Source organism: Onychomys torridus, chromosome 3, assembly GCF_903995425.1.
Source record: "Onychomys torridus chromosome 3, mOncTor1.1, whole genome shotgun sequence".
In the NCBI taxonomy this organism is placed as follows: Eukaryota; Metazoa; Chordata; class Mammalia; order Rodentia; family Cricetidae; genus Onychomys; species Onychomys torridus.
Genome location: NC_050445.1, coordinates 51,058,393 through 51,077,998, shown reverse-complemented (window position 1 = coordinate 51,077,998; position 19,606 = coordinate 51,058,393). Strand labels below are relative to the sequence as shown.

The following is a 19,606-nucleotide window of genomic DNA, read 5'->3' as shown; positions in this document are numbered from 1 at the left end:
ATGGAAACGGGGTTATTAAAAATGTTTCAAGACAATGTGAAAGAAATTAAGACAAGTGAGAGAATAGGCCACATTCTTTAAAAAGGGTGTAAGATTTCAATCCCTTTACCTGATGCTGTTACCAGGAGGCTGTCTGAGGCACCGGGGCTACTGGATGAGGCACTAACAGGGTTTATGGAAGAGCAAAAGGCAATGGTGGTGGGAACGACAGGGGAGGAGCTGTCTGAACATGCAGGTTGGTTCAGTCCAGGGGTTTCAGCAGGCCAGGCACCCACCTGAGACGTGGCCAGGGCCGAAACGGGACAGCCTGCAGGTGCCACAGTTAAATCTATGGATGGTTTTGGTGGCAGCTGAGGGAAGGATGACTTAGGGACGTTCTCCTCACTTACTACCTTTGTCCCTTGTGGCGCAGTGGAGGGAGGTGAAGCCACGATTTTGTTATCAACCTTGGCCCCCGCGTTGGAGGCCCTCAGTTGGGGGTGCGGTGGAGAAGGAGTTTGGGAGAGCCCTGGCTTTTTGGGAGGGATAGGAGGAGGATTTCCTCTGTCAACCCGCGCTGCCCCAGGAGTCTTTAAACCCGGTCGACCGACTGGAGGACAGGTGCCGGCATCCCCTCCTGGAGACGTTCCCAGCCTTGGAGAAGCACCTGCTGGAGGGCTGGTAAATCTCGACAGTGCTTGGGTCACAGTATTCCGGGCTAGCTGCTTGGCCACTAGGTTGTCACGACTTGTAGGAGAGACATCTCTTGAGGGAGGACTTTGGGTGGTATTTCCATTCTGGTCTGGGTCATTTGCATTGCCCTGAAATCTAAACCTAGCCGCTTGGATTCGTGGGTTGAGACCCGGATGCAAAGGTGTGTTGGCACACGGTGAATGTAAACTGTGCACTGGGGGAGCTTGTGAATGGTTCTGGGGAGCTGTGCCTGGTGTCTGGGCAGTGGCAGGGGTAGTGCTACTGGGGGTCGAGGGTGTGCTATTTGACAGATCGGGGACAGAGCCCGTGCTTGGTCCATTTTCCTCAATTCTGTTTGTACTTGGTGGTGGGGCAGTAGATGGAGAGGGACCCAAGTCACTGTGGGAAGCCTGCCTGTCAATACCTGGCCTGATCAGTGAGGCACTGGGGGCTGTGTTCCCTTTTGTGTTTGCAGGAACTAGGGTGCTCCCTGTGGAAGGCTTTATGGGCACAGTCAAAGGTGACTTCTTCACAGGGTCAGTGCTTTCTGTCCCTGTATCTGTCTGGCAAGCAACAGCCCTGGTGACGGGCCCTTCTGTCGCCACAGATACGGAAGCCAGGCGCCTGTCTTTCGTCTTTCGTGGGAGGGAGATGCCTGGCTTGCTGTCATTTCCCCTTTTTATTTGCTCCATCGTTTTCTTCATCTTGTCTATCTCCTCTTTGAGGTTAGTGGTGTGTGCCTCTTCTCGGCTCAGCTTGGCACGCAGCTGTTCTCGCTCAGTATCAAACTCAGAGAGCTGCTTCTCCAGCTGAGCCTCCATGCCCGCGCTTCTTTGTTTCTCGGCTGACAGCTGGTCTTCCAATTCGCCTGTCTTTTTCTTCTCCTCCTCCAGTTTCACCAGAACCTCCTCCAGCTTCTGGGACTCCTCTACAACTTTGCCCGAGAGCTGCTTACACTCCTTCACCAGCATCAGGACCACATGCTTGTTCTTGCCCCTCTCCTCCTCCAGGTGGGCAGTCAGCTTCTTGTGCTCCTGTTCAAGGGCCTGGAGCTGAAGCTTTTCCATTTCCAACTGGAAGATATTCAAAGGGAAGCCTGGATTAATAGACACCATAGTCTTTGTAGTGCAGAAGGGCTTTTTGTTAATTTCTGAACAATGGCATGATTTGGGTTAGCAAATGTGCCACATTTTGTTATGATTTTTAAAAAGATAATATTTAAAGCCTCATTAAAATGAGAAAATTGCTGTAAATGGCTTTATGAAAAATACCTACATTGCAACAAAAGGGAATTGTTTTAATCTATTAAAGTTAACTACAGTTTGCAAGAGAATAATAGTAGGATGCTTCCAATCACAGCACAGAGTTCAAAAGGGGCTGTTTTGATGAGCAGAGATCAGTGAGAGAATGGGTGTGATTTAATGAAGGTTCAATGGCTGGAAATTAGGAACTGATCTCTGAGATACACAATCGGAGCACTTAAATTCCAAGCCCCATATTTGCTAACCATTTTATACTGCTAAGTTATTTAACCTCTTCGGGCATCTTTTGATGGGCTGGAAGTCACATGAAATCATATGTAAAGAGATTTTTCAAATAAAACTGTAAAGAGCTAGCAGATGATTTCATTAGAACTACGGCCATCACTAGGGAGCCTGGAGACAGACCTCAGCTGTTACTTGGATCCTGCCTTACAATTTAGCTACTTTGGCCTTCACAGTGTTTCTTGAACTTGGCCTTACCTCTTGCCTCAGGGTCTGTGACCTTGTTGTCCCGTCTGCCTAGACATCCATTACACATCTTCAGGAGGCTCTCCTTCACAAAGATTGCTATGCACTTCACAAAAGTAACCAACAAGCAAACCCTCCAGCTACCCTCCTCATCAAAATGGCTATGTGTGGGGCAGATCTGCTTTTTCTTAAGCAAAATGTATTGGCTGCTCATGGAGCCATGGGACCCAGGCTCTGTGCTGTTCAGAAAACAAATACTTTACCAAATGATTGACATCGAGAGTGAGCTTATAAAACCTTTATGTTTCCAGATTTGGGGGGAGGGCACTGAACCTGGGGTTGTATGCATAATTAAAGTGCCCTACCACTGAGCTACACTTCAATCATGAGGGGAGACTCTCTCATATTCACAAAATCACCCAGCAGCAGAAAAGGTTGGCTCCTCTCTTTCCTTCAGGCTTCTGTTCAACTGTAACTCTTACAGTAAGGCCTGTTGTGCTGGCTAGTTTCACGTCAACTTAACACAAGCCAGGATCATCTGGGAAGAGGGAACCATAATTAAGAAAGTACCCCCATAATACTGGCCTATAGCCTGGGGGGCATTTTCTAGATGGATGATTGATGTTGGAGAGTCCAGCTTACTGTAAGCAGTGCTATCCCTGGGCTGTATGAGCAAGTCACGAGGGGCAAGTCAGTAAGCAGCACTTTTCCATGGCCTCTGCATCATTTTCTGCCTCCAGGTTGTTGTATTTAAAAAAGGCAGGTGTCAGCCTTAGTGCGTGGAAGCCAAGGGGCATGGCAGCGGAAAGTCACTCACACCATGGAGACAGCAGGCATGTAGAGGGTTTTATTAAGAGAAGTGAAGAAGGAATGCAGAGTTTGCCTCTGGAGATAAAGGCTGAGGAGAGAGGAGGAATGAGAGAAGAGACAGAAAGGGGGGTGAGAGGAGGTACAGACACAGCCTCATAGGATAAGAGAGAGGGGAGAGGGGAGAAGGAGGGAGGGAGGGAGGGAGAAAGAGGGAAAGAGGGAGGGAGGCTTGGTGCATGCACAAACAGGCTACGCAGGATGACGTTGTCAGGAACCTGAGATGGGCCAAGGTACTGCCTGCTTACCGGCAAGCTTCCCAAGGGGCCAGCCAAGTAATGTATAAATGCTAACACACATTCCTACCTTGAGTTCCTATACTGACTTCTTCTGGTGATGGACTTTGAGATGGAAGTATAAGCAAAATAAATCCTTCCCTTCCCAACCTGCTTTTTGGTCATGATGTTTCACTACAGCAGTAGAAACCCTAACTGAGATACTTGCTTTCACTGCCCCAGAGAGAAAAGGCCCTCTCCCGTTGTCTGTGTCATTTTTGTTTATTATCTATCTGCCTTCGCTACAATGTAACTTCATGAGGGTGAAGACTGAGAATCATTTGCTATGTCCCCCAGACCTACAGTAGTGACTGGCACATGGTTATAACTTAATAAACTGTTTAATGAATGAATGTTGTTAGCACTGCTGCTTGATAATAACTAAAATAGTCTTTTTGAATGCATGAGCAACATTTATAACTGCATTTTATTAATGGCTACTTATTATACAAAATAATGAGCTTCATGGTATTTTCATGCATGCATACATAACATTTTAGTCACACTCATCTCCCATTATCTTCTTTTGAACCTCCCCACCACTGATCCCCTTTCCTCTTCCGAAACAGTTCTTGTCATGGTTAATCTTTGAAGTTGACTTGGCTGTATTTAGAATCAGCTAGGAGGTATACTTCTGTGCATGTCCATGAGAGTATTTCTAGACAGGAAAGCTCACCTTGAGCAGGCAGCACTGTCTCATGGACTGGGGTTCTAGACTGAACAAACCAGGAAAAGGGGAAGCAGCTGACCATGGACCCAATGTGACCAGTTGCCTCACACTACTGCCACCCTGCCTCCTAGGACATGTGAGACACTGTCGCCCAAACCATGAACTCAAATAAACCCTTCTTCCTTCAAACTGTTTTAATCAAGAATTTTGTCACAGAAATGGGAAAAAGACATAAATATCATCTTCCTTATTATTTCATGACATTTTTAGAAATCTAGACTCTACAGGAGGGGAAACATGTAAAGTTTGTCTTTCTGAGTCGCCTTATTTTGGTTTAACATCATGCTCTTAAGGTCATTTCACTTTCCTACAAATGACATCATTCCATTCCCCTTCAAGGCTGGATTGTACTATGTACATATACCACATTTAGTTATCCATTCATTCATTAATGGGCACCTAGGCCAATTCCATGTCTTAATTGTTCTGAGTATTTTTACAATTTTATAATATAATTATATATATAATTGTGCTGCGATGACCTGAGAATTCCAGATTCTGTTTGCTACCTTAGATTCCTTCAGGAATTGTATATTCATGAGTTGCATTATTCTTGTAAGTCCTAAAGATTGCTTATTTTCTACTGAGAAGTGTGTGTCACGAAACTATGAAAGATTAAGGGCACACCGTGGGCAGGATGCAGCAATCCACCTCACTTGTCCAACTATAGACTCTTCTGCTGGTCCAGACTTCATGGCTCATAGAGGATAAAGTTGATTTAGCTGTTTAGATATGAGGAATGAACGACCATTTCATCTCCTTTGGATGTTGAAGAAAATTATGTAGGCATAACTTACTGAATTTTGTATTATTATGATTCACAGATACTGTGAGCCTTACCAATTGAAGATCTATGGCAATCCTGCATCAAGCAACAGTATTAAGAGAACCATTTCTTCCTCTCCCAGTAATTCCAATAATAACTATCCCAAGTTGTGTACAGTATTTTTAGATACAACACAAACTTAAAGACTATAGAACAGCATAAAAAGACATGCATTCTTTGGGAAATAAAAAGATTTACATTACTTCAATATTGTCTACAGTTTAGTGCTTTAGACACAAACTTGAAATGCATTCTCAGTAAAGTCAGCATTTGACTCAAGTCAAAATTTAGCCACCTACAGCAGAGGAAGGAAATGTTTTAAGGACTGACAATTTTGGGCAGCCCGATTGTGTTCCTTCTGGGAGAATCCACTACTCTATTGCTCTGACAGTGTCATGAGACCATAAGAAGACCTCTGCTCAACCAGAGGTCACAGGTATTATTTATTTTTGTTGTTTCCGATGTGTGTGTGTGTGTGCGCGCGCGCGCGCGCGCATGCGCGTGCTCTATGTGTACATGTTTACATGGGTGTGTGCATGTATTCTGTGTGGTGGAGGCCAGAGGTCTATGTGGAAATCGTCTTCACTCATTCTCTACCTTATTTTGTAATTTTTTAAAGACAGAGTCACTCATTAAGCCTGGAGTTCACAGATTGGTCCAGACTGAATAACCAGTGAGGTCCAGAGATTCATCTCCCATCTAGGGCTGGGATTAAAGATATATGCCAAAAGACAGACTTCCACATGGATTCTGTGAACTGAATTCAGTTCTTCGTGTTTACCCAGCAAGAACTTCATTAAGCCAACACCCCAGAGTAAGACTTACTGATGCTGAAGTGCTCTGTGCGTTAAAAAGCAGCTCCTGAACAGTACTGAGGAACTGTTTCTAAACTGGTGACTAACAGTACAGTTAATTCTTAGAATAACATTCTAAGATGGATGGTACAGACCTGTAATTCCAATGACTCTCGAGGCTAAGGCAGGAGGAGCTCAAGTTCAAGGTCTGCCTGGTCAACTTAGCAGACCCAGTCTCAAAAGGAAAGGTGGAAGAGGGAACTAGAATTATATCAGTGGTAGAGCACTATGTGAGGACCCAAGTTTATATTCCTAACCCCAGAAAAAATAAAAAGAATCACAGCATGCCCTGTTGTGCTGGACACAATGTTGGGGGTGGCATTTTCAATAGAGCAGGCACAACGTGAGGAACAATAGTGATGTATATAGTGTATTTATGTGTATATTGTACTCATAAAGAGGGTCTCTTAGAAAATTTGAGTCATTGGCTAATGCATATTTAAACCATGAGAAATCACAAAATAATAGGCTGCCACTAGAAAGCACAAAGAACTATTAAGGGAATGTAGAAAATGGCCCTGGTGGCACATTTTTATAATCTCAATACTTGGCTGGGAGAGGTAGGAGGATTGGGGATTTAAGGTGAGGCTCAGCGATAACAACAGAAGAATCTGAAGCCAGTCTGGGCTATGTGACACCATGTTTCAAAATCAAACAAACAACACAACAAAACCAAAGATAAGTACATAAATAAATAAATAGATAGATAGATAAATAAATAAATAAATAGAAAAAGTAGGCAAAGTAGGGATTAGTCATGTGGTCTAGTAGTAAAATACTTACTTAGTAAACAGAGGACAAAAAGCCTGGGATTCAGTCCCAGTACCACCTAGAGAAAAAAAAAATCAATACCTTCTATGCTAATTTCAGTAAAAAGTTCTTATGACAACGTTAGAAAAAACAAGAGATAGGTCAATTTACAGCTCATTCTTAAAATATGAGTTTTCTAATTCATTTCTGAAGGTCAAAGGAAAATGCTGGAGTCTTTTAAAAGTTGAATGTAGTGGAAGGGACAGGGAGGGCCAGAGGGACGGGAATGGGGTGGGTGTGATCAAACACAGTCTATACATCTATAAAATTGGCAAAGAGTTAAAGAAGAGTTAGCCCTACTTTCACAAAACAGCTAACTAGAGGGAAACTGAGGGTTTCCCTGACCGCACCGGTAACCAGGGTCAGAACCATAACGCCCATTCCGGGCTTGACCACACTGGTAACCAGGGTCAGAACCATGATGCCCACTCCAGGCTTGACTTGCTCTCTTCAAGTCAGCTCTCTGGGAACTGCGAAACTTGACCATGGTGTTTCTTCACTATAGAGCACCACACCTTTATGGCTTTTATCTTCTACCTCAGAGTCAAATTTGAGAAACTTCTAAACTAAAACATGTAACTCATCTCTGATATTTATACTCCAAACTCCACTCCTATAAATGTACCCACAGACTGTTTGTAATTGTTGTTCTTCCATTGGTAGTGACTCTTCAATTCTACCTAGACAGCAGGACAACAACTCAATAGACCCCCAAGGCCACCATCACTCACTGTTTTCAGCTTCCTTTACCACTCACTACAACAGATATTTCAAATCTTCACCTTTGTTGATGAAATGTTACCAATGGCTGCTCATAGGACTCCTGGTACACCTTCATCAATTCCTTTACCAAGAAAATTCACTCACTGAGAGAATGGCTCCCACCTGTCCAACATTCAACTTTCCTTTAATCATTAAATTGATTCTTTCCAGTCACCTCTTGGACTTGCTACATTACTTATCACATTTCTCCTTACAAATATCAAACATCTGCTCTGTAAGTCATCCCTTCGTGACAGAATACACTCCCACTCCTTGTGTGTGTTTCAGAGATGAGGAGATGTAGTGCCAAGTCTGAGTCCAAGCTTCTTCCTTGTGTGCCCTTGCTAAGTTATCACTAGAAAGATTGGTTCTGTATGGTTCCCTTATTTGCACCATCAAGCACAATAGTACACACATATTAAACAGGAATCACAGGAGACCAGTGTTTTAGGCTCCTGTACTAAAATGGAAACACAGTAGAATGCCTTATCACCAAACAGAAAACTGACCTGTTGAGCTCACCTTCCAAAAATAAAGGATCAAAGAAAGGAAGGCCAAAGGCTCAGTGGCAGAACACATGCCTAGCATGCAACAGACCCTGGGTTCAATCACCACTGCCCATTAGGGATGGAGAGGTCTGACTCAGAGTATCGTCTTCCTGTCCTCACCTTCCAAGGAAAGTTAACTTTGGAGCAGCCAATCAGCTTCCGCTCTCTCTACTTTTTCTCTGTCCATAAAACAACCTTTATTTATTTAGCCATCCATCAGTCCTTCTATTTTTATAGAATGAACTAGAACTGAAAACAAAATCAGGAAAATTAAATCACTAATTTTACTCTTCTACACAGGTAAGCACTGAGCGTAGTGCTGGTTGTTTAAAATGTTTTCAATTCATAATATAATAGCTAGTTGTGTTTTTTAAGACTGTGTGACTGCATATTTTCCTTTTTAATTAGACTACAAGTTAGAGAACTGACCACATTAAACATATTGATATTTCTAAAGAAGTAAATTGGATAAGGTATATTTTGATGATCACAAAATGTGTCACAGGAAGTTTTACTACCAATAATGGAGAAGTAATGATGATTGAGATAGCTCTTCTACAAAAAATTAATAATAAATCCTTGAAAAAATTATGATGATTTGAGGGCTCCAGAGAGGAATGAAGAACATAGGCAGGAAGACATCAAACTCCTACCAGAAAAAGCCCCTAGCACTAGCTGGGACTGGCCTTTGTACAGCCCCTCTATGGGGCCACACCCTATCCAGGCGGCACTAGAGGTACTCAATTTGGGGGTTCCAGAACTTAGCATTCATGTTGAGGACTTGGGTTCAATTCCCAGCATGAAAATTAAAAAAAAAACAACAACCAAAAACACTTTGGTTTTCAATCTTAAACCTTAAGAAAAGACAGACTAATCAAACAAAGAGAAACACTGACTTATGAAGGGTTTCTGCTTTTTCTAGTACCAAAGACTAGGTCACAAAACAGAGAATATGCATATTTTTGAGAGCAGGAGATCCCTAGATGTCTGTGAGGCCTCAGGATAGAACATAGCATAGAGGTGATGGAATGGCATGCCCTGGAAGCAGAGACTGCCAGTATCTAAGCCAGTAGGCTGAGTTCTTTGGATGCTCTGTGGTGTCACTTTGATTATGTCTAATGTTAAGTGATAATATCATGACTTCATAATATGCTGTGATGGCTATTCTCAGTTGTCAACTTGATCATATCCTTAATTAACTAAAACCCAAGCAGCTGGGTATGCCTGTAAGGAATTTTTTTCCTCGATTAAATCATTGGAAGTAGGCCAGGCAGTGGTGGTTCACGCCTTTAATCCCAGTACTCAGGAGGCAGAGACAGGCAGATCTCTGTGAGTTGGAGGCCAATCTGGTCTACAAAGCAAGTTCCAGGAAAGTACAAAGCTACACAGAGAAACCCTGTCTTGAAAAACAAAACAAACAAAAAAAATCATTGGAAGTAGGAAGACCCATTTTTAATCTGGATCTTTTGAGGTGGGCAGATCTACCTTTAATCTGGGTATAAGCTGCTGGCAGCCTATATAATGGACACAGAAGATGGAGCTTGTTCTCTCTTTCTGTTTGCTCTCTCACTGTCCCTGGCAAGTCCATCCCTTTATTGCCATTAGAGTCTATTTCTTTGGGATTCTGGCACATGCTGAAGACCATCTGAGACATCCAGCCTCATGGACTAACAGCTACTGGATCTTGGACCTTCTGTTGGTAGACAGCTATTGTTGAACTGATTGACAGACTGCAAGCCACTCTAATAAATTTGTGTGTGTGTGTGTGTGTGTGTGTGTGTGTGTGTGTGTGTGTGAGAGAGAGAGAGAGAGAGAGAGAGAGAGAGAGAGAGAGAGAGAGAGAGAGAAGAGAGAATGAGTATGTATGTGTGTTCCTCTAGAGAACCCTGACGAATATATATGCTAAAGATCAAATGAGCTAATGATCTAGGACACAACATATTCTAAATAAATGCCATCTTGACATATCATATCTCAGAAAAGTCCTTTAAGCCATTTGGATTCTATCACACACTCCTGAAACCTTATCTTTTCATCCTCTCCAGGGACACCATGTTCTGCCCTATACTAATTTTTTTTTGTCTCAGCAATAAAATAACCTCATTTAAATGTATTTCAGTGTTAAATTTGTATTGGCTTAAATGTGAATGGTCTGAATATTAGTGATGTCCCCACACTTCAATGCAAACAGAAAACAATCCACTTAACTGTCTATGGTGCCCAGAGACTAGCTACTTTCAAGAAAACAAAAACTTCTGAACTCAATTTATTTTATTATCAGATCTAATGAAAATCTGTATGATTCAGATATTGGGACTATATATTAAACTAGCAAGTAACCAAGCGTCCTTAGTCCCACGGCTGTCCAATGTGTACCCTGCTCTCAGGTGGGGGCCGGGGAGCTCCACAGAGCAGCATCTCCAGGCTCTTTAGCATGCAGCAGTGCTGTGTGTGGAGGAGTCTGAAGGACTCAGGGAGAAAGCTGGTGGTGACTCCAGGAATAGCACCCAGACTGGAGCCGTGAATGAAGAGGCACCAAGCCCGTGCATTCACAGCAGGAAGGGAAACTCTGTAGGCGTGAGCCCAACGGCCACGTAAAGGCAATTATCTCTAATTCACAGCAGAGAACACAGGGGAAAATAATTGAGTCCATTTATAAAGTGAGAAAGCAGACTACGTGTTTTGCCTTACTGCTTTCTCAATCTTCCAACCTTTATTGTACCCTAGTATTCTTTGCCTTATCACCCGGCCTATCTGCTCAGGTCTCATAAATATGTAACTATGTATGTTAAAGGGTTGCTGTTTTCCTTCTTCTATCTCATCAAGCCAGTGTGGAGTTGTTCAGCAACCCCTTCCCTGTAAACCTTTCACGAGAAAGAAATCAAGTCCTGGAAGCCAGGGTTTTGCTGCTTTCATGGATGAGGCAAAAACAGCTCATGTAAAAATCTCAGCTCAAACCCACAGATCTAAGTCTTCTAGGTCTCCTTCACAGCTGCCTTGCAATGTTCCTGGGACATCAGAGTCTATTTTAAAATGGAGTAAGACACTATACAAAAAGACCCTGGAATGAGCTACAATTATCCTTCATGTGCAAAGTGTGGTAAATACTCTTCCTAAAAATGTTGTTATGGATGGCTGTCCTCTATGTTAGTAATGGAAAAACATCTAGAAAGCAATTTAAAAGACAGTTATATGTGTGATAAGCTAGCCTTTTCACAATGAAACAGCACTGAATACAAATGGCAGAATAAAGTGCAATTATGCAAACCAGGAAGAAAGGGCACACAAAAGAAAGTAAACAGAATAATTTGGTTTGGGGTGGAGGGCCCTACTTGTTACTTGTCTAGAATTAGAAATCACTTCCTATAGAAAATCCTCTGCTCTACAGGGTCCGAGTATGTCTACCAATCACTTTTCTGATCTTCCATGAGGCCGAGGAGAGGGTATGTGGCCTACGTTTGACCCTCCCATGTACTTGTCGTGGGCTTCTAAGAGGAAGTAAGTGAACTGAAGAATCAGGGCCAGGGAGGCACACGCAGAACCTTATACAATGAATACCCAGGGCTCTTCAGCATCAGTAGGGCAGAAGAGCAACCCCTAGTGTCCAGCTTCTCAGCAAGAGTCAACTGCTGCCAACTAGCTCTGCAGAGAACATCTGTCCATGATACCGGCTAGTTAGAGCACATCCCCTAGTTTCCCAACCATACTGAACCATGCTGCGAAATGACTAACAATTCTGTACCCCAGTCAGTATATACAATTACCCTTTCTGCCTAAATCAAGGCCTACTGGTGTCATGTGCTTAACACTAAGGCTTCTGCTACACACACTTAATGAGACAAAACTGACCCAATTGTGCACAGCTGCTGCCTTAAAGAAACTCTATCGAATAAAGAACTACATTTTCATTGGCCCAAATATCACTTCTCTGAATTTCTTAAGATACGATTTTGGCCTATTTTTAAAGGTTTTACTCAAACTTTTTATTCCAGGGATAGAGGTCATACTTTTAAAGTATAAATAATATATTTGAAAATACATAATTTATTTTCTTCCCAAATGTCCAAATACATTAGAATGAAAGCTCTATCAAAAGATGAGGAACAAGATAAAAAAATAATCAGACCCCCAATTTCATTTCACCCTGTGTTCCTGGCACAGGACAGGGAGCAGATTACTCCAGGCACCGTTCCCCATGCTGGCTACTCATTAGCTTATTCTAGTGGTTTGAAAGGCTCAGCCTATTTGCCAGATTGACTCCTGCCCAAGTTTCTCTGGCACACAGATTACCAAACAGCTACCTCTCCTATTAGTAATCCCAGCAGGAGCCAGCACATGCGTGAGCACAGAGCCTCCTCCGGGCCTTGCAGGCCCCGCCACAGCAGCACACCGGCCACATGTCTCAGGATTACCAAAGAAATGTGCCAGTGTCAGATAATAAACACCGGGATCACAGAGTGTGAGGCCTTTGCCTTCCCAGACTTCCCCAGCGACAGCAAAGCTAAGAGAGATTTAATGAGAATAATGGATGTCCCAAACGAGAGTTTACTTTATAGAGAGGGAGTGGAAAGCATTTGGTTAAAATATTTACTTTCCATACCAAAGGTGACAGATAATTTTCTTGTTACAAAAAAAAGGTGACTTTGGAGTTTCCGGTTTTATCGATATATTCTTTATAACTTGCAGGGTAGATTACAAAATATAAGTCTTTTTCACACATTGCAATCTGCTGGAACAGAATATTCTTTAAACACAAAAAGCAGCAATGTCCACACAAGTGCCCTTTGCTGAGACTTCACAGCCAACGAATCTGACCATAAAAGGACTCCTGTATCCCCTTATACAGAGGAGGCAGGCCCACTGGCTCATTTTATATGAGCCTCTCTGGGCCCATAGGACAGAACCATTTCCTTTCACTCCCAGCCAGGTTGGAAATGACCCAGTCATTCAGAAACAAACAGGATGTACACTGATTAAAAAAAAAAAAAAAAAAGTCAGCTAGATAATAAAATCTTTGATTCAACTACAAATGGGTCCTTTATTTTCTCCAAAAAGCGAAATGCTAAAATCCAGAATGTAAGTAGAATTTTGAAAACTACACATTTCATATAATAAACGAAGAGGAAATATTTTTCTCAAGTTTTGATACTGCAGCATAAAATCCAGCAGAAATCATTTATTATTATCCAGCTCATTGGACATGTTAAGAACATAATTGAAATGTATCCTCTCCAAGAAATATAGATGACTTTTGGTGACATCAGCTACAATGCATTGGCTTCTGCTTGTGCGGTTTGTGGAGAGTTTTGAAACCCTCCAGGGACCTCAGTGGTATTTGAGGGATTGGTAGAAGGCCTGTGAAGTCCAGAGGAAAGGGGGCTGGCTTCCTATCATGCAGCACTCGGCTCGCCTTTACTCCTTTTTGCCAGGTGCTTTCCTTTTCTGCCATGTAACATACTGACTAAAAAAAATCTGCTTTTATTCGGGGTCTATAGGCCAATGTCGGAGTTCATATGTTAATGAAGGATAGAATTACAGCAAAAACACACAGCTTAAATGATAATGTCATAAATATTTAGAGTAAGGCGCATTCAGGCTATTGTCTACCAGGTGTGAAATGTGGGAAGTAAAGAATTCTTGGAAAAAGACAGGTGGAGGAAACACTGCTTTAGGCTTTAATGGTGGCAGGGAGAAGAAACTGTCCATTTTAATTCCAATTATAGCAGAGAGCAGCAGAATCTCTGACTTCCGGAATCTACTCAGAAAGGGTAGAGCTACTCAATGGTTTGAGCTGTGTGTTGGGACAAAATACAAACTATTTCTTTATGGCTGACCACGGTGTGTGTGTGTGTGTGTGTGTGTGTGTGTGTGTGTGTGTGTGTGTGTGTGTGTAAGGAGAGTGAGCGTGCTGGGGGAGAGGAGAAGACTGGTTGAAGTGAGGACATGTTCCAGCACCAGCTAGGGCTCTGCAGCCATCAAACCCCAGAGGTGAGACTGCCACCAGCCTGGCTTTAAGAGGCCGTTGGTGACAACCATGCAAACTGGCACTCTATTCTCTTCAGCGATTTTCAGTTTTGTTAGGAAATAACAGACAATGAAATAACCAGAAACTTCTATTTGTAAATGTTGACTTTGTTTTAGATTACAGAATCTCGTGTATTACTCAGGATTGTCTCATCTTTCTATTCTCCTGCCTCAGCTTTCCAAGCACCTGGGACTGTAGGTAGGACCCACCACGCCTGCCTGCAAAGAATAGATTCTCCATAACATGAGTTGGGGTTGCTTGTGTATGACTGGAGGGTCCTGGCTGAACTACAGAATGGAGCCACTGTGCGGCCAAGTGCATTTTACTGCACGAGGGACATGAGGCTCATTGTCTCCAAATCCCTATTTTAAAGAAAGTATTAAACAACCCATGAATGTATTCATCATACTTTTATGATTTAGTTATTTTTAGTTACATTTTGTACTTCTTAGAACTTACCCTCACCCTTCCTAAAAAAAATGTAATATTCAGCCACCAGCCACCACCTGAGATGGTTTTGTTGTTCCTCTGTGCTACAGGAAAAACAAGCAAATGTCTCAGTACCTTTTTTTGCCTGCTCTCGGCGGCAGCCAGCTGTGTGGACATCCTTTCTTGCATTTTTCGGCAGTGGGCCATGACAGCTTCAAGAATGGAGAGTGGGTTGGTGCATACCGGCTTCTCTTTGTCACCAGCACCTGCTTCATAGTCTCTCTGGAGAGCCAGGAAGGGGTCGTTGAGATTAAATCTCCCATACCGTTCCTGGATAAACACCTCCTTCCTGCGAGCCTACAACGGAGAATGCATTAAAGGAATAAATTAAAATAATAGAAAGGCATTTATCCAGAGGTTTGGAGATGTCGTTTCCAAATGGTACTCAGAGATGCTATAAAGGGTGACAGTGTTGTCAGGTGTGAGCCCAAAGCCGGAAGGACCCCAAGCCTGACAAGCCTGGCAAGCCATTTGATCTGTCCCCAAAGTTTCTTCACACTGTAATTTAGATCTTAAGTGCCTCCAAAGACTCACAGGTGGAAAGCTTGGGGGCCTAGGGTTTGATGGTACTGGGAGATAGGATTTTTAAAACAGTGGTTCTCAACCTGTGGATCACCACCCCTCTGGGGTCCAATGACCCTTTCATGGGGTCGCCTAAGACCATCCAAAGACAGATATTTACATTACATTCATAACAGTAACAAAATCGCAGTTATGAAGTAGCAACAAACATAATTTTATGGTTGGGGGTCACCAAACATGAACTACACTGAAGGGTCACAGCATTAGGAAGGTTGAGAACCACTGCCTTAGACAATAGAAGAGAATCAGACTGCTGCAGATATGTGCTTGAGGGTGTTATCAGGGCCAAGACTCTTCCTCCACTTTTCACTTCACTGGCTGACCTCCAGAGGCAACCAAGTCTCTTGTATAACAGATTCCCACCTTGATGTGCCATTATGCCGTGACCATGGGTGGACACCTCTAAAACTATGGTCCACAACACGCCTCGTTTCTTAAAATGATTGTCTCAGATATTTTGTCGTTGTTAGGAAAGGCTAACCACTGATGTTTTCCGTGGCTGGAAGACTGCTCAGTGGGGGAACAGTGCCTGTTACACAGGCAAGAGGACTTGAGCTCAGTCCTTAACACCCACAGTCTGAGCCATGGGTGCAGCACACAAACCATGACCCCACCCACTGTGACTGGCTGAGACACCTGGATCTCTGGGTCTTTTTTTTTTTTTTTCCCAGACAACCTAGCCAGAAGGCAAGCCCCAAGTTCAGGCAGACGATGGGAATATGGGAATAATGTGTAGAGCAATAAAACAGGGCATTCAGTCTCCTCCTCTAGCCTCTGCATATGCACACACACACACACACACACACACACACACACACACACACACACACACATGCACACACACAAGAGTAAGGGGGAATGGGGAAAGAGAAGAGACAAGGGTGAGGGAGAGTGATAGAGTGACTATGATGTCTTTTACACTAAAAATGATACAAATAAAACATTCCCATAATACTTTACTCCTTCAATGATCTTAATTATAGGTATAGTCTTTCTCAGATTAACATAAAATCCATGGGGCTGGAGAGATGACTCAGTGTTTAAGAGCACTGGTTGTTCTTCCAGAAGACCCAAGTTTGAGTCCCAGCATGCACAGGGCAGCTCACAGCCATCTCTAAGTTGAGTTCCTGGGGATCAATCAAATGCCCTCTTCAGGCCTCCTTAGGCACCAGGCAAATGTGGTGTACAGAGATATAGGCAGGCAAAACACCCATACATTAAATACATAGAAAGATATAGATAGATAGACAAATAAAATGCTTAGAAAGTTTTTACAAAAAAATAAAGTAAAATTCATGATCATTGCCAACTATATTCATATATCAAATTATTACACTGTCTCCCACAGATTTCTACAATTAAAACAATTTTTAGACAAAGTAAAATAAGTTTTGATAATAAAGAAACTTCAGAAAAATTATATTGATAGAATTTATACTTCAAATGGTAATCAAGCTAAGTTACAGCCACAAATAAATTAGCTGTTTTTCTTTTCCTAGCCAGAAAAGCATTGTAAGGATATTTGATGAACAAACGAAAGAATCTGTAAGATTCTTTTGCTCTGGATGATTAATTGATAAAGTGCTGATTGGCCAGTAGCCAGGCAGGAAGTATAGGTGGGACAAGGAGAGAGGAGAATTCTGGGAAGTAGAAGGCTGAGGCAGGGGGCCACTGCCAGCCACCGTGATGAGAAGCATGATGTAAGATACTGGTAAGCCACGAGCCATGTGGAAAGGTATAGATTTATAGAAATGGATTAACTTAAGATACAAGAATTAGATAGCAAGAAGCCTGCCATGGCCATACAGTTTATAAGTAATATAAGTCTCTGTGTGTTTGCTTGGGTCTAAGCATCTGCAGGACTGGAGGGTAAGAGATTTGTCCTGACCACTGGCAGGCTGGGACACAGAAAAAAATCAGCTACATTCTTTATATAAGAAAATATATTCATTCTTTGTAAAAATTTATCCAACTCTAAATGCCTACAGAAAAATTGGGAAAATAAAATTATATCCTTATTGTTGGAGGGCATTAACATATATAGTTCACGGAATCCCAGGAAAGAATGCAACCTCATTTTACTCCAAATGTCAGCCCATCAGTGACAAAATTAATTTCACACTTATGTAATGAACACCAAATGCAGTTTTCTATAAATAGTCTATGATGGTCTTTGCATGAAATGGAAAATAGCAGTAGAAATATATCAAAAACTACCCATTTTCCCTGATTCAGGTCATTCTGAAATAGCTACTAAAAACATTTACTGACACTGAAAAAAAATTACAATAAATCAAGACTAATTTGCTCAAATTTCAAATGTTTCCTCAAGAAGTACTGCATATAGTTCCCTACTTTAGCACAGCTGCACAGAACTAAGATTTTCCATTTTTTGGTGACGGTCAGCAAGCCAAACCCAGATAAATACAAGTGCCTTGACCTGGGGAAATCTAACATTTTTTTCTATTATCAAATTAGATTAAAAAGTAAAAAAGCATAAAAGGTTCAGTTTCCTTAAATTGCCTTTCAGTAGCTTTCAGAAAATAATTTTAAATTTAAAAAATAACAAGGTTTGGGAGTTAAAAGCATTTCATGCTACTAGGTTCTTCAAAGTCAATTAACTAATCAGTGCACGGGTTAAGTATCACTTCAGAGATGCAAGTTCACAATCAAAGCCATTTTGCACTTCACTTTCCCCCTTACTATTTATATGATGCATCACCCCTGGATAAACCTGAGTAACCCTGTGGTTTTCCTAATTGCTATTATTTAATGGGAGTCTTATAGTCATTTTTATGTCACACAGCAAGCCGGGAGCTATTATATGAGAAGGAGGTACTATGACAGTCTCTCTCCTTTTCATCCAAGTTGTCCCCTCCCCTTTTTGCCCTCTCTGAGTGGAGAGCAAAAGGTTGGGTGTCCAGGGAGATGAGGGAACTATGGATACCCCAACTGGTTCCTGACCACCTGAGCATGGAAACTGTGTTGAGCTTTCTTCCCAAAGGACTTGGTGACTCTAAAGGTGACTCCTTTCCCACTGGTGGGACCCTTCCACACAGTGTCCTCAATGTATGCCATGATTTAAGACACAGTATCTAACTTCAGGACTCACCACGAAGTAGAACATTTTGTTCAAAGACCATGAAAAATTTCAAGGTGGCAATGTCATGGCATTCCACTAAATGTGGGGCTCTTCTGAGTGTGGGGACTGTAAGGCAGGAAGTCAGCTCTGTCTGTGATCCATATGATGCAGCATTTGAGAGCCAGCTTCTGTTGACAGCGGTCCATGTTTTCTCTATGCTGCCATGGCAAAGAGAACCAGTTTCACTCCCATACTCTCATGTCCACCTGGACTCTGTGAAACATTCATTCATCTTTATTCAAGTAAACAGTCATAGTTTCTAAGATGACCTCAGTAGCCAACTTTCTACTTTCACAAAAATAGCTGATAGTTCAGCCCTACCTCCACCTGGCTCACCAGATCTACACAGGCCCTTAAACACACTAGGCAAGTACTCTTCTATCAAAAACTATATCCTCAGCCCTAAAAAAAAAAAAAAAAAAAAAATTCTCATTAAATTATCCAAGCTAGCTAGCCTTGAACTTGTAATCCTTCTGGGTCTCCCAAGTACAGGAATCCAGGAATTACAGTCCTGCTTCATCAAGACCAGCTAAATTGTTTTTGTGAAGTCATATTCTCTCTTTCATTAATTTAAGTCAACCTCTCTCTCTTCTCTCCCTTGGCTCTCTCCCCAAGATTGATGGGTTTTTGCTTTTTTCAATGGTCTCTATCTGCTGCGAAGAAAAGTTCCTTTGATGAGGGGTGAGAACAGCATCTTACACCAGGGGAGAAGCAACTAAATGAGGTCAGACCAACAACACAGTTCTCTGAAGAGCAATGATTCTTTGATAAAAGTTTTACTCTAAGGGTTAATATTCAGTTCCATAGCACAATGCCTGCCTAGTATGTGTGAGATCCTGGGTTTAATTTTCACGACCAAAACCAAGCAATAAAAACACTTCATGTTTAATCTCTTAACAACTACATTGCTTGATATTCTTAGAGCAAATAAAATTTAAAATTAAAAACTAGATTTTAAATTTTTCTTCTGAAAATGTGCATCTTGTCCATCCCTCCTGTAATTAATATTTACTATGCATTTCCTGCTCAGATTATGCACATTTCTAGAATATCTAATGGCCCTGGGTGGGAGGGGCATGGGTGCTGCAGCTGCCGAGGTTACAAGTTGTTACAAGTTGTAGGAGCTGGGTCTTTCTTTCTACCATATGGATCTCAGGGAACAGAACCCATGTCTTCAGGATTACTTGGCAAGCATCTTTACCACTGAGGCATCATTCTGGCCCCCAAGTTACATTTTAACAAACTATTTTTTATTACTGAACATCAATTTTTATTACTGTACTTACTTATAATA

The 19,606-nt window shown here is 42.1% G+C and overlaps 1 protein-coding gene across 3 annotated transcripts in view; it reads right to left on the bottom strand.

Annotated features, from left to right (window-relative positions):
- The window catches only part of Cttnbp2 (cortactin binding protein 2), a 163,948-nt gene that overhangs the window by 73,305 nt on the left and 71,037 nt on the right, over nt 1–19,606 (bottom strand). For 2 of the 3 annotated variants that reach the window (XM_036182419.1, XM_036182418.1), the window contains exons 3-4: nt 14,664–14,885; nt 276–1,745 (exon numbers count right to left, since the gene is read on the bottom strand). Coding sequence is in view for 2 of the 3 variants with exons in the window: in XM_036182418.1 (XP_036038311.1) it covers nt 276–1,745; nt 14,664–14,885 (1,692 nt within the window). In the remaining variant the exon portion in view is untranslated. Of the gene's footprint in view, nt 1–109; nt 1,746–14,663; nt 14,886–19,606 lie in introns of all 3 variants that reach the window. The other variant, XM_036182420.1, reaches the window with a different exon arrangement.